Raw genomic sequence first — 13,091 nt, forward strand, 5'->3', positions numbered from 1 at the left:
TTTTGTTCCAATTATAAAAAACACTGATAAGTTCCCAGAAAAAAAATACATTAAAATAAGAAGTGAAAACAAAGGCCCCTACAGATGAGAACATAACATAAGAATAGCATAACTGGGACAGACCAATGGTCCATCATGCCCATTCTCATGGTAGCCAATCCAGGACACTAATACCTGGTCAAAACCCAAAGAGTAGCAACATTCCATGCTACCGCTCCATGTCTTAATAACAAATTATGGACTTTTCCTCCAGGAATTTGTCCAAATCTTTCTTAAAACCAGCTACACTATCTGCTTTTACCATAACTTCTGGCCACTTAATTTTTAAGTTTAGATCTTTCCTTTCAAACAGAGACCTTGCTAGATGTCAAATACAGCACAAGGTAACTTCACATGGACTTAGCTGTGCAGGAAATGTGAATCTCCTCATACACCCACCATATAGTGCAAAAATGTGCAAAGGTCTGGTTTTTTCTTTCGATCACTACATAGCCTAATGCCACACAAGCAACGCTGTAACAAACATATTCTGTAGGTCAATGCTAAGGATAACAAAGTTTCCTTCCTTGGACCAGAAGGAGATACTGATAAACCACTGGAAGAGATCCCAAAACAACACCCAAAGACCCACTCAGTGTGTGAACCAGTTGAGTGGAGTGGACTAAATGGGGGGTGGAAATGGGCCCGGAGTTTGCTCAGCAGAATTTCCCAGACCACCTCTTCCTCTCAACACATTGACACGCTGCCACTACCACCACTAGGAACACCTCACTGGGTAGGCCAGCTATGCTATAAACTTTATAAAACACATTATTATATTTTCTTATAAAGCACATATTTTAGCTGAACTCTCTGACATCTTTCCATTCACAAAAATAGAAGGAAGAAAAGTTCCCATTTCCTGTTGTCTCATGTCCCCGGCCTATACAATATTTTTTTTCTGCAGACCCTTCAAAAGTCTGACCAAATCCTCGTTTCACTTGCATTATAAAGTACTGAGGATGCCATCTCTCCCCAATCCCAGGTCCTAAAGTCTAAGACAGTAGCGCAAACTAATGCTGCCAGATTCAGGAAAAAAAATTTTGATTCGATTCAGCCTATTGAATTGGTTTTTCAATTCGATTTTCCTGCCCAGTTGGGTGACTTTTTTCAAAAATCCTGTTGGGTTTTATAGCTTTTTCACCCCCTTTGGCTTCTCCTAACCACACTGGCACTGTGGTGTAAATAAAATAAAGAAACAAAAAGGACTTTTCCTCTCTCTGTTAAATCCTAGCTCACGTTTGCAGTCCAACACCAGCTCTGGCAGGATACACATTTCAAATCTGACATATTGTAATCACAAAACAGAAAATAAAAATAATTTTTCTACCTTTTGTTGTCTGGTTATATTTCAAATCTTGTTGGTCCAAGGCTCTGGTTTTCTTCTGATAACTTGCTTGCCAGGGTCTCCTTCTTTCTTCTTGCTAACCATCCATCTGCCAACTCTGTCCTCCCTTTCCATTTCCCCTTCCCTCCGCAGGAAGTCTGGTATCTTTCCTTTTTTTCATCTCCCCTTTTCTTAACTACCCTTTCATCCGGCATCTCTCTCTCCTTCCCCACCACCCCAGAGTCCACCATCTCTCCCTTTCTTTTCCCAATTACCCTCCTATCCAGTATCTCTATCCCTTCTCCACACCATCCCTTGTGTCCAATTTCTCTCCCTTTCTGTTCCTTCCCTCCCTAAATCCCAAGGTCCATCATCTCTCTCCCTCTCCTCTATTTTCAGACCCATTATTTCTTCCCCCCCCCCAAAGTTTGGCATATGCACGTCTCTTTGAACACTCCCTTCCCTCCGTGTATTTCTAAACCAGGGTCCCCCCAAAGGCCTGTCCCCCATTAAAAGTCTGCCTGTCCCCCCTTGAAAGCCTGCACGCCTGTCCCCCCCTTGTAGGCCTGTCCCACCCCTTTGTAGGCCTGCCTGCCCCCCCCTTGAAGGCCTGCACCCCCCCGAAGGCCTGTCCCCCCTTGAAGGCCTGCCTGCCTGCCCGCCCCACCCTGAAGGCCTGATGCCCCGACCCACCCCGAAGGACCGCTCGCCCCACTGACCTTCCTGCACAACCTATGAAGCAGCCCGCAGCAGGATCGCGATGTCAGCGATCCCTGCGCTGCTTCCTGTGCCGCAGTCCCGCCCCTCCTCTGACATCAGAGGAGGGGCGGGACCGCGGCGCAGGAAGCAGTGCCCAAGCAGCTCAGGGATCGCTGACATCGTGATCCTGCTGCTGGCTGCTTCATAGGTTGTGCAGGAAGGTCAGTGGGGTGAGCGGTCCTTCGGTAGTGGGGGGGACTGAACGGCAAGGCCGGGAGCACCCCCTCAGGGCTGGCACCCGTGGCGGACCTCCCCCCCCCGGCCCCCCCCTTAGTACGCTACTGCAAGTTTACGAGTGTTTTGCAAGATGAGCAAAACATTTGCAAAATTGGCACCTCAGAAACCGAGTTTGACTCGAGTTTGAACGCCACCCCCCACGATCTGGCATCTGCCCCAGCGATCCGGCATCCCCCCAGTCACGTTCCCCCCCTGTGATCCTACATCCCCTCCCCCCCAGTACCGAAATAACATTCCTTACCCTGATTTGGCACCGGCACCAGCACCAACTCACAGGACATGCCGGTAGAACCTCCCTCTTGGCTGTGCATCTGAGATCCTCCCTTTTGCCTGTGCTGGGCCTTGAGGATTTGCGCATGCTCAAGGCCTTCTGGTCTCGCTCTCTCCAAGATTTTCAGAATCTCGGAGAGAGCGAGACCAGAAGGACTTGAGCATGCGCAAATGCTCAAGGCCCAATCCAACCCAGCACAGGCAAGAGGGAGGATCTCCGACGCACCACCCAGCCCAGCCGGAGGATCTTCGAGCACCGGCATGAACTGTGCGTTGGTGCTGGTGCCAAATCGGGGTAAGAGATGTTGTTTCGGTGCTCAGGGGGGATGTAGGATCACGGGGGAGGGGGCAATGCAAGCAGGGGGGGAGGATGCCGGTTCACAGGAGGGATGCCGGATCGCAGGGGGAAGGTATGGAGCAGCGCTGGTGGCCTCAAGGGGGGGAATGGAGCAGCACTGGTGACCGGGGGGGGGGGGGAGAGAGGAGGAACGAATCAAAGCGAGTTTCCCTTACTTCCTATGGGGAAACTCGCTTTGCTATACGAGCATACTTCTGGAACAAATTATGCTCGTAAACCAAGGTTCCACTGTATTGATGTTTTAATGCTCACTGCAGTATTTATGATGCTGCCTTTTCCTAGGTGCACCCTTGCTTTGTGACTCATGGATTATTACTAAAAATATTTTTTTATAGAGAGGAGGGGAGTGTTAAAAAAAAAAATTGTATTTTATTGTTGGTTTAAATAAACTAAGACTTAAAAAAAAATCAAAACTTTCTAAAGTAATTCCTGCTTTTTATGTGGAACAGGTAACTTTTATGGGGGGATGAGGGGGGACAGAAAGGATTCCTCACGGGGATGGGTGGGATTTTTGTTCCCACACAACTCTATAGTCTCTTCCTCATTCTATTATTTCCAACAACTCCCAAAAATAAGAACTACTTCACTGAACCTGACTTTACCCAACTTCTCTATTCTTTTGTCTTCTCTCGCATGGACTATTGCAACACCCTAACAGCATAAAACATATGTTGCCTTCAACATGTACAAAACACAGCAATCAGACTCCTAAAGAACCTTCATGCCCTTGATCCAGTCTCCTCATCAGTCCACTGGTTAAACCATAGCCAAATGCTGTATCTTTAAGGGCTTGATGTTAGCATATATGTAAGTCTTGCACAACATGGCACCCGACTACCCCCACAAATCAGATCCCTTGAAGAGCTCCTAAACTTTAGAAAAGTGATTTAAAAAAAAAACAACCAAAAACTTACCTCTTCCCCTAAATCCCCTTGCCTAATGCCATATGGGAAAAATGAAATGTATACATAATGTATATGGCACTAGATCCTCTGTTAAGGTAAAAGTTAGGATGAACACAATGTTTCATAAGGATGACAAATTGTAATCCGTCTGACTGTATGTTATACATATTATGTATGTTAACCTGTAACCCGTTCTAAGCTCTTTGGGGAGAATGGAATAGAAAACAAATTAAATAAATAAACAATTGGCCCGTGGTAACCACCATTGAAAAGACGGATGAAGATCTGGAGTCACTCATAAGGTTTGGGAAAGTGCTCTAGTGGCTTGAGAGTGCTCACTGAGGTTCTCCGAGTTGCAGCCACGTAAATGGTATCAGGTGAACTTTGAAAGCCATGTGGCTAAGACGACACATCATTTGGTGTGCTGTCATGTGCTAGAGACTTTCTTGCAGATCTGTATCAGAGTGTGGAACTCTGTTGTGGCAGAAAAGCACGAGCTTGAATTGCATCCAGAAGTACTCCAATGAACTCTAGAATTTGAGTGGGTTTTAAATGAGATTCCTCATAATTGACTGCAAATCTGAGAAGTTCTATGAGATGTGCTGATGAATTCATGTCAGATGAGCTTTTTGAGGTGTTGGGGCCTTGATCAACCAGTCATCTAGATAAGGAAAACACATAAATGAACTGCACCCAAAAACACTAAGCATTTCATGAATATTCTGGATGCTGATGCCAGTCCAAATGAGCGTACTTTGTACTGGAAGTGGTGGGTTCCCACTCGAAGTGAAGGTATCTTCTGTGAGCTGGGAGGATAAGAATGTGTGTATAGGCTTCTTTGAGATCTAGAGTGCAGAGCCAGGCATTCTCCAACAATGGTAATAGGGTTCCCAAAGAGACCATCTGAAATATCTCTTTCACCAAGTATTTGTTGAGAGCGTGGAGATCCAGAATTGGACGGAGACTTCCGGTCTTTTTTGGTATAAGGAAATACTTTGAGTTTTATGGCATTTTGCTGGAAGAGGGCTGAGAGCTCTTGGTGAAGGAAGGTCTTCTGATAGGAGATGAAATAGGACTCTCTTAGTGGATGACCTTTTCTGTAATCTAAGGGCATAGCCCAGGCTCACCAACTGAAGGACTCAGTGATCTGTTGTTATCAGGGACCACCAATGAGTATAATGGGTAAGTTGACTGCCTTTGGGGAGAATCTGAGGTAATGGTTGAGAAAGTCTGACAATGCTCTCTAGTATGAAGTCAAAAAGACTGCTGTGAGTTTTTTGGTTGCGTTTTCTGCTGCCTCTGATTTGAAAAGTGAGTGCATGTGGAAGGTAGGCTATTCTTTTGTTTGGGAAAAAGTAAGTAGAACGTCTGAAACTAGTAGAATATCTTCTTGGTGCCTGAGACTGGGTTGATTTGGAAGAAGATAAAGTGGTCATACAAATCAGTACGCCTCTTCAATTTTTGAGTTGCCTCTTCTATTCGATCTCTGCTTCACACAGAGAGTGGTTGACATCTGGAATACTCTCCCAGGGGAGATTATTGCAGAATCGACAGTCCTAGGCTTCAAGGGCAAACTAGATGCATATCTCCTTGAGAGAGGCATATAGAGATATGGTTGGCTATAGGGTAAGCCAGGTGTATACCTGGCAGGGCCTCCGCGTGTGAGGATCACCGGACTAGATGGACCGAAGGTCTGATCCGGAGATGGCGCTTCTTATGTTCTCCAAAAAGGTTGTCTTCTATATGAGGTATGTTGGAGAGATAGTCTTGTATGTTGATATCCAAATCTGAAATTCACAAACATGCCTGTCTACACATGGCAATCGAGGCTGCAGACGTACGAGAAACAATGTCAAAGGAATCAAAGGTGGAGTGTACCATGCACTTTCTGGTCTCTAGGAGATCATTGGTCGGATGTTGGTACGCATTCAGTGTTCAGAAAGAATGTATTGATCAAACTATGACTTTTTTGAATGAGTGATTTTAAATAAAATGTCATATAAAAATTGTAATTTAGAATTCTGAAAGGCTCTCCCTCCAAATTTATCTAGTGTTCTGCCCTCTCTGCCTGTGGAGTACTTGCATAAGTTCTGGAACTATTAGCTTGCTTTAAGGCAGATTCAATCACTGACTGGTGTTACAGCTGTGGTTTGTTGAAGCCTGAGCAGGATTGGATTCTATACAGAGCATCCAACTTTCATGGAGCCATGGGACAAAGTGGAGATTCAGTTTTTTTAATAAGGCTTCCTTCATAAGTTTGTGAAGAGAAACCTTTATACAGTCTCTGGGCCACTCCTTGTAGTTTAGAGCATCCATGAGTTCTGCTCAAGGCTCTAACTCAGGTTCCATATTAACTGAAGTGCCTGTCCCATTTGTCTTATAAACTTTGAGAAAGAAAGACTTTCAGGCGCGACCTTCGTTGAAGAGGTGGAGGAGATGGATCAGAAGGAATCTTGTAGGACTCATCTGAAGACAAGTCAGGGTAGTCACTAGCAGAACACTGTGACAAGTCTGAGTCATACTTCTCAATGGCAGCCCTTGTAGATGTATATCATAGAAGAGAGTGTTGAGATGATAAGTTGTACTCCCTAGAGGAAGGTGGATGTCTTCTTGACGCTCAATACCTCGATGGAGTTTTAGGACAGTTCTCGGACTGGGCCGAGGTTGGGCGTGTCAATGCAGGAACCTGCAGAGTACGACTGCAACATTCCAGCTAGTTCTTTCTGCAACAGTTCTCTGAGCTAATCCTGCAGAAATGGCACCGGTACTGATATTTTCAAGGGTACAGAGGGCGCAGTTTATATATATGGCATATAGTGAAGGTATAATTAATGCTGCACACAAAGGTAATCTTTTCTATAATTATTGGCATGACAGTTCATAAATATTAGCAAAAAAAATCACCAAGGGCCTTCAGGATTGGGATAGCAAGACCCGACATAGGCCATGTTTTGGCAACTGTGCCTGCATCAGGGGTCAATCTATATTGTCATCTCAATATATACAAATGCTATCTTCACCTTTGATGTAGGTTGAAGGAAATTCACAGAAACAATGTGTTTGAGCAGCAATTCTCTGGTTCGGTGACAAGGTTGAGCAATGATTTTGCATGAATTTTCAACAGTGATTGTGACAATCATTGTTGGATAGCATTTGTTTATTGATGCAGGCAGGCATAGTTGCTTAAGCACAGTCCATGTGAGGTCTTGCAAATAGATCCACTTGCTATCCCAATCCTGAAGGCCCTTGGTACTTTTTTTTTTTGCTTTCTGTTATTGTGTACTTCAGATTCCCTCTCTTTGGTTTTTTAGCTCATAACTATAAATATCCCTACTTTCCCTCATAGGCAATGGAAATAACATTATTAATGGACAATCAACCCGGTATTATCATATTATAAAACTGCCATCAGAATACATTTGTATTATAGTGAGAATATTTTCTGAAATTCATTGCCCCTCTAAGTATATATTTTAGTTTTATGAAATTATGAACCTAGAAAAGTCTAAAGAGTATAAAAATACCAAGTTAAATACAAACTAGAATCTCAAAATGAAGTCCAGGCTGAACCAGAAGTAGCCAGAACACTGTAATTAACATGGGTTGCCATGGACGGGATAATAGAGCTGTAACTTTCCTTGCTCTAGTCTTTCACAGTACTACAAGTATAAAAATCAATCAATATCAGCAAGAGGTGAAGAACAGATGAACAAGGGATTTGGGCATTAGCTTAAGAGTCTGTAAGGTCACGTCCATTACAAAATTTTTCATTGCAGCAGGAGCCATATCCTTCATAAGTCACAGGTTGATCATCTTGATAGCTGTAGTTGATAAAACAAACACCGTCCTTGGCACAACTCTTAATATAAAATGTTTGGGGAGGATAATCTGCAAGAAAAAAATAACACTGCTTTTTAACATGAGCTAGCAGAGGAATAGAACACACAGAAAAAAAGGTGATAGTCCAATCAATCAAGCTGGCCCAGAATGCAATATATCTAATCTAATCTAGATAAGATTTTATTGCTGTGTAATCACATCATAAACAAACCAACATGATCAAGTTTTGCCTAATCACCTGAAATCTTGTATTTCAAATCACTGGGGCCCAGATTCACTAAAAGATAGCGATTCAATCGCTGTTGGCCAATTCCTGGCCGATTTTAAAACAGCGATTGATTCACTATCGTGTTTGCATGCAAATGATTTGAACGGAGGTGCAAATTATTTGCAAACAAACTCCCTGACTCAATCGCTCAGTTAGTGATTGAGTCGGGGAGAGCCCTGACAGTGGTGACGGGAGAATCAGCCTCCTGTCACTGTTGTCAGGGCTGTTGCCCAGAACGTATGGCAGGAGGGATGCCCACTCCCTCCTGCCACCCGATGCTCCCTAAACATATGGCAGGAGAAATGCCCGGTCCCTCCTGCCATCAGCCCCCTCCGCCGCCAATGAACACCCCACTCCTTTCCAACCCCCCCCAAACAAACAAACGGCAGGAGGGATGCCCACACCCTTCTGCCACTGGACCCGGACGAAGACCTCCTCCCATCCCCGTACCTTTTAAAAGTTGGGAGCAGGAGGGGTGCTCAGTCTCTCCAGCTCCATAGGGCTCCTCCACGTGAATGTGGGTGTTAGGCCCTGCCCTGGTGCATCATGTGATGCACGGGGTGGAGCCTAAGGCCCTGATTGGCTCAGGCACCTCAGGTTCCTCCCACTAGGAGAGCCTGGGGCAGGGCTTAACACCCGCATTTGCACGCAGCTCTATGGAGCAGGAGGAACTGAGCACCCCTCCTGCTCCCAACTTTTTGAGGTATGGGGAGGGGAGGAGGTGAGTGTGGGTGGGCCTGGGCCCGGCCAATGGCAGTGTGGGTTTGCTATGGCAGGAGTGAGTTGGCATCCCTTCTTCCATATTCACACGGGATAGGACGGATGATGGGGGGCAGCATTAGAATGTGTTTTGTTTTGTTTTTGAAGTGCCGATGGCAGGATGGCATCCCTCCTGCTTTTTTTTAGGAGGGGGCATTTTCGTGGGGGGGGCACATTGTTTTTGACAGGCCTGCCTGTCTTTTTTTATTCATTTTTTTTATGGGGCAGATATTTTACGTGTGTAACACATGCAAAATATCTATGTCATGGAAAAAAAAAAAATTAAATAAAAAAGACAGGGAGGCCTGTCAAAAAAACAGCAGACCTGTCAGTAACAGTTAACCAACAGGTCGGGTTTGTCAATAGTAAAACCCAATTCAAAATAGCCAAGCAATTGTTAGTAAATCAATTGCTTGGCTATTTTGCATGGGTTTTTACTAATATGCATGGAAGGATCGGAGTTGTAAATGATTGGGACAGAGGTTGGTGAATCGGGTCAGAGGGAAATTGAGTCGCAAAGGGATCACAAACTGATCGGTTCACAAGCGGTTTGCTTAGTGAATCTAGCCCTAGGTGCCTTTGAGGAATTACACACTGGTGAAAATGTAAGGCAACTTTTGATACAGTTTTAATACCCTCCCCCCACACTCAATCTAGCAATTTTACAGAACAACAGATACTTGAATCACAAGAAGCATATATGAGATCTAGCACTCTGCAGCTTGTATCAGGTCACAATTATGTGATTAAATGCTTTTATTAATATGTTATCTTATAATCTTGCCTTCTGGGATCACTTTTTTTTTCCTAGCAGAGGAATACACAACTTTGCCTATCTAGGACTCAGTGGTGCAGGGAATGGGCACAAGGAACCAGGGAGAAGGGATTTGATCTGCTGCGTTTCTGTGGTTAAACAAACCAGTTTACACATATACAGTGGAACCTTGGTTTGCGAGTAACCCAGTTTGCAAGTGTGTTTTGCAAGACGAGCAAAACACTCAACAAACTTTCATCTCGCAAAATAAGTGTAGACTCACTACACGAGCTCTCACTATGGTGGCCCAGGGGTGGGTACCTGCCTGTGGGTGCTGCAGCCCTTGCAGCGTGGTGGTTTCCTTTCCCCAGAGTCCCCGTGCGGCTCTCCTCCCTCTTCGGCTGATGCCTCTGCCATCCACCAGCGCCTCCCGGCTTCCGATTCAAGCCGGCCATCCTCCAGGCATATACAAGTATGCTTTTGGAATGAATAGTCACAAGGAGCTGCAGCTTTTCACAGTGGTTTACAAGCATAATTCATATATATTGTACCAAGGCACTGGGTTAAGTGATTTGCATAGTCACAAGGAGCTGCAGCTTTTCACTTCTAGGACTAGACAGTGTGGATTACAGAGTCTGTCATCTCTAGAGTTCCTGAAATAAACCTGGATGAAAGTAGAGCTGCACTGACTGTATCATGCTTACCACTTTTTATGGACACTGTCTCATTTCCCTCATAGCATTGTGACATGTAACCAGTACACTTAATTGTCCGAGCATTCTGTGGTGAACACCGATCCTTGGAGAAGCTGAGACAGGAATAACATTCCATTCCATTCGGGTCTTCAAAGTCTGAAAAGTGAAGACACTGTCTTATTAGCTAGCTGTGAATTTTGCAATTAGTTATTGACGACAGAACAAACATTACATAAAGTTCAGTTCTGTCCTTTTCTTGTTCCTCATCCTGAAAATCCCCAATGTTTCAGGAATTTGCTCAGGAAGTAGGACATACTCCCTGTGAATACCATCTACTACAAGCATACTGGATGTCATTGATAACTTCCTCTCACATGTTCTACTCTAAACTATGCGGTTCTGTTAAATGTTTCTATAGTTACAGGAGAAATAAATCAGTGGATAATTTTTTAGGAGTGTGGTACAGTGAACTGGAAGTACAGTACAGCATGACACTGGGACTATTTCCCGCGGCTTGCCATAGCCAACCTGCAGAAACGGGTGGGGGGAGGGGGGAATCTGTCCTTTGCCGAAGGTACAGGAACAAGGCTATTCACTGCCCCATTGAGTGTTAAATGACCTTGTCTCGGCAATGGATCTGCCATGAGTCACCTCCCTTCCCACCCCTCCTGGCCAGCAGCCCACCCTCACGACCGTGGGTCCAGCAGGCCCCCCTTCCCTATTGTGGGTCCAATAGCCCCCTCCCTCGCTCCTGATCACGAGTCAGAACCAGCAAAATAAATCCTGTGACTCCCCTTGGTTTGCCTCTTTGCACCTCCTGGGGCAGGCCTACCAGACTCTTAAAAGCTTCGTGGAAAAAGAGGCAATATAATGCACGTAGGGCTGCTCCAAGATCTTCTGGCCAAGTCCCTCCTGGTGAAACTGGAAGTTACATCGGAAGGAGAGACTCATCCGGAAGAAGGTCCCCAGAGCAGCCCTGCATGTGACATTGCCTCTTCTTCCATGAGGCTAGTAGGCCCGCCCCAGGAGGCACAAGGGGGCCGACCCAGGGGAGTCACAGATATTGGGTTGTTGGCTTTTTTCCTGGTTTTGACCCGCGATCGAGAGCAAAGGAGGGAGGACATGCAATAGGGCGGGAAGGGGTTGCTTAGACTGCAGGACTGGCTGGAGCTGAAGGGTTTGGGAGACAGTTGCTGGAACTGGTCTGGGATTGGGGGGAAGGGAAAGGTGCCAGACCCACACCGGGGGGGGGGGGCTGAAGGGAGGGGATAGAGGTGTTGGACCCATGGGAAGGGGGCTAGAGGGAAGAGAGGTGCAAGACCTGCAAGGAAGAAGAGAGAGAAGGGAAGGGAAAGAAAATAGAAAAGCTGAACTAAGGGGATGAAGAAAGAGTGAGTGAAATACTGAACATAACAGAGGGAGGGAGGAAAGAGAGAGTATGAGAGACACATTGGTGTAAAGGAGTAAAAGAGGGGAGAAGCTGGACACAGGGAGATATATAAAAAGAGGGGAGATAGTGGGAATGGATGGGAGGCATAGGAACAGGGATAACAAGAGGAATGCTGCATGGGGTGGTATATGGACACAGAGACAAGATGACTAGACATAGGGGAGAATAAGAATGCAGAAGGAAGATGCTTGACAGGGGGGCATTGGGAGTGATATTGTACATAGGAGGAGGGGATCATAGAATGGTGAGATGATGAAGGTAGGTAGATGGGCACAGGGGAAATACTAGAAAGTAGTGCTGCCCGATTTGCGATTCAAATCGATTCTCCGATTCACTTTGGGTGAATCGATTCGAATCTGTTTGTTTTTTAAGAAAATCACACTTACTGATTAGTTGGCCCCCTTGTTAGAGACCCGTTCGGGCTTTCTCTCTGCCACCGGAGTCCTTGCTTCTGAAGTAACTTCCAGTTTTGCAAAACCAGAAGTTACATCGAAGCAAGGACTCCGGTGGCAAAGGGAAATCCTGAACAGATCTGTGGTGCAGATCGGTGGCAGCAAGGCTCTCTCCTTCCCGGCCGCAAGTATTTATTCTCTCCTCCCTGTCCAGACAAAAGCGGCGGTAGCGAATGCAATTCACTACCCTGCTGCTACTCTGGGCATCTTCTCTCCATTCGGCCGCCCAAGTGGAAACAGGAAGTTTTCACTGAGGGCGGGCCGCAGTGGAGAGAAGACACAAGGAGTGGATCGCTACCGCCACTGGCAGCACGTTGTACAGTAACGTCAAAATAAAGGTAGTTAAAGCTTTTCGAAATTTGCAAGAAGCCATCAAATGCAACTATGAGCACTGTCAGATTTGGGAAAACTACATTCTTACCAATACTGATATAGGAGAATTATCAGAAGCTATTAAAGCTTATCACTGACTTATGGATTTACAGGATAAATGCAAAGATATTCAGGTGCTGAACATTCTGGTGAAGGTAGTGGTAGATGGAATAGTTGAGTTGGGGGAGTTGGTGGACTGGAGGAGAGATGGAGAGAAGATAGATGGGAGAAATGAACTTGGTGGAGGGGGGGAGATGAACTTGGGGGAGATCATGGAGAAGGGAGATGGGGGAAGGATAGAAGAAATAAGGAGAGGGAGAGAGATGGTGGACAATGTGATTTAGGGATGGAAGAAACAGAAAGGAAGAGAAGTTGGACACAAGGGATGGTAAGGAGGATAGAGATACTAGTTAGGAGGGTAGTTAGAAAGAGAAAGGGAGAGCTGGTGGGGAAGGAGGGAGAGATGCTGGATGACAGGGTAGTTGAGAAAAGGAGAGATGGTGGATCTGGGCAAAAGACCCTGGCAAGGAAGTTATCAGAAGACGTTTGTTGCAGAGCCTAGGACCAACATGATTTGAAAAATGACCAGACAACAAAAGGTTAACC

General features: G+C 45.6%; 1 protein-coding gene across 1 annotated transcript in view; it reads right to left on the reverse strand.

Annotated features, from left to right (window-relative positions):
• Nucleotides 1-3,334: 3,334 nt before the first annotated feature.
• Nucleotides 3,335-13,091, reverse strand: part of LOC117368937 (ly6/PLAUR domain-containing protein 3-like) — a 65,376-nt gene continuing 55,619 nt past the window's right edge. The window contains exons 5-6 of the mRNA XM_033962730.1: nt 10,221-10,367; nt 3,335-7,783 (exon numbers count right to left, since the gene is read on the reverse strand). Coding sequence (XP_033818621.1) covers nt 7,626-7,783; nt 10,221-10,367 — 305 coding nt within the window. The 3' untranslated portion in view covers nt 3,335-7,625. The remainder of the gene's footprint in view (nt 7,784-10,220; nt 10,368-13,091) is intronic.

Source organism: Geotrypetes seraphini, chromosome 11, assembly GCF_902459505.1.
Source record: "Geotrypetes seraphini chromosome 11, aGeoSer1.1, whole genome shotgun sequence".
NCBI lineage: Eukaryota > Metazoa > Chordata > Amphibia > Gymnophiona > Dermophiidae > Geotrypetes > Geotrypetes seraphini.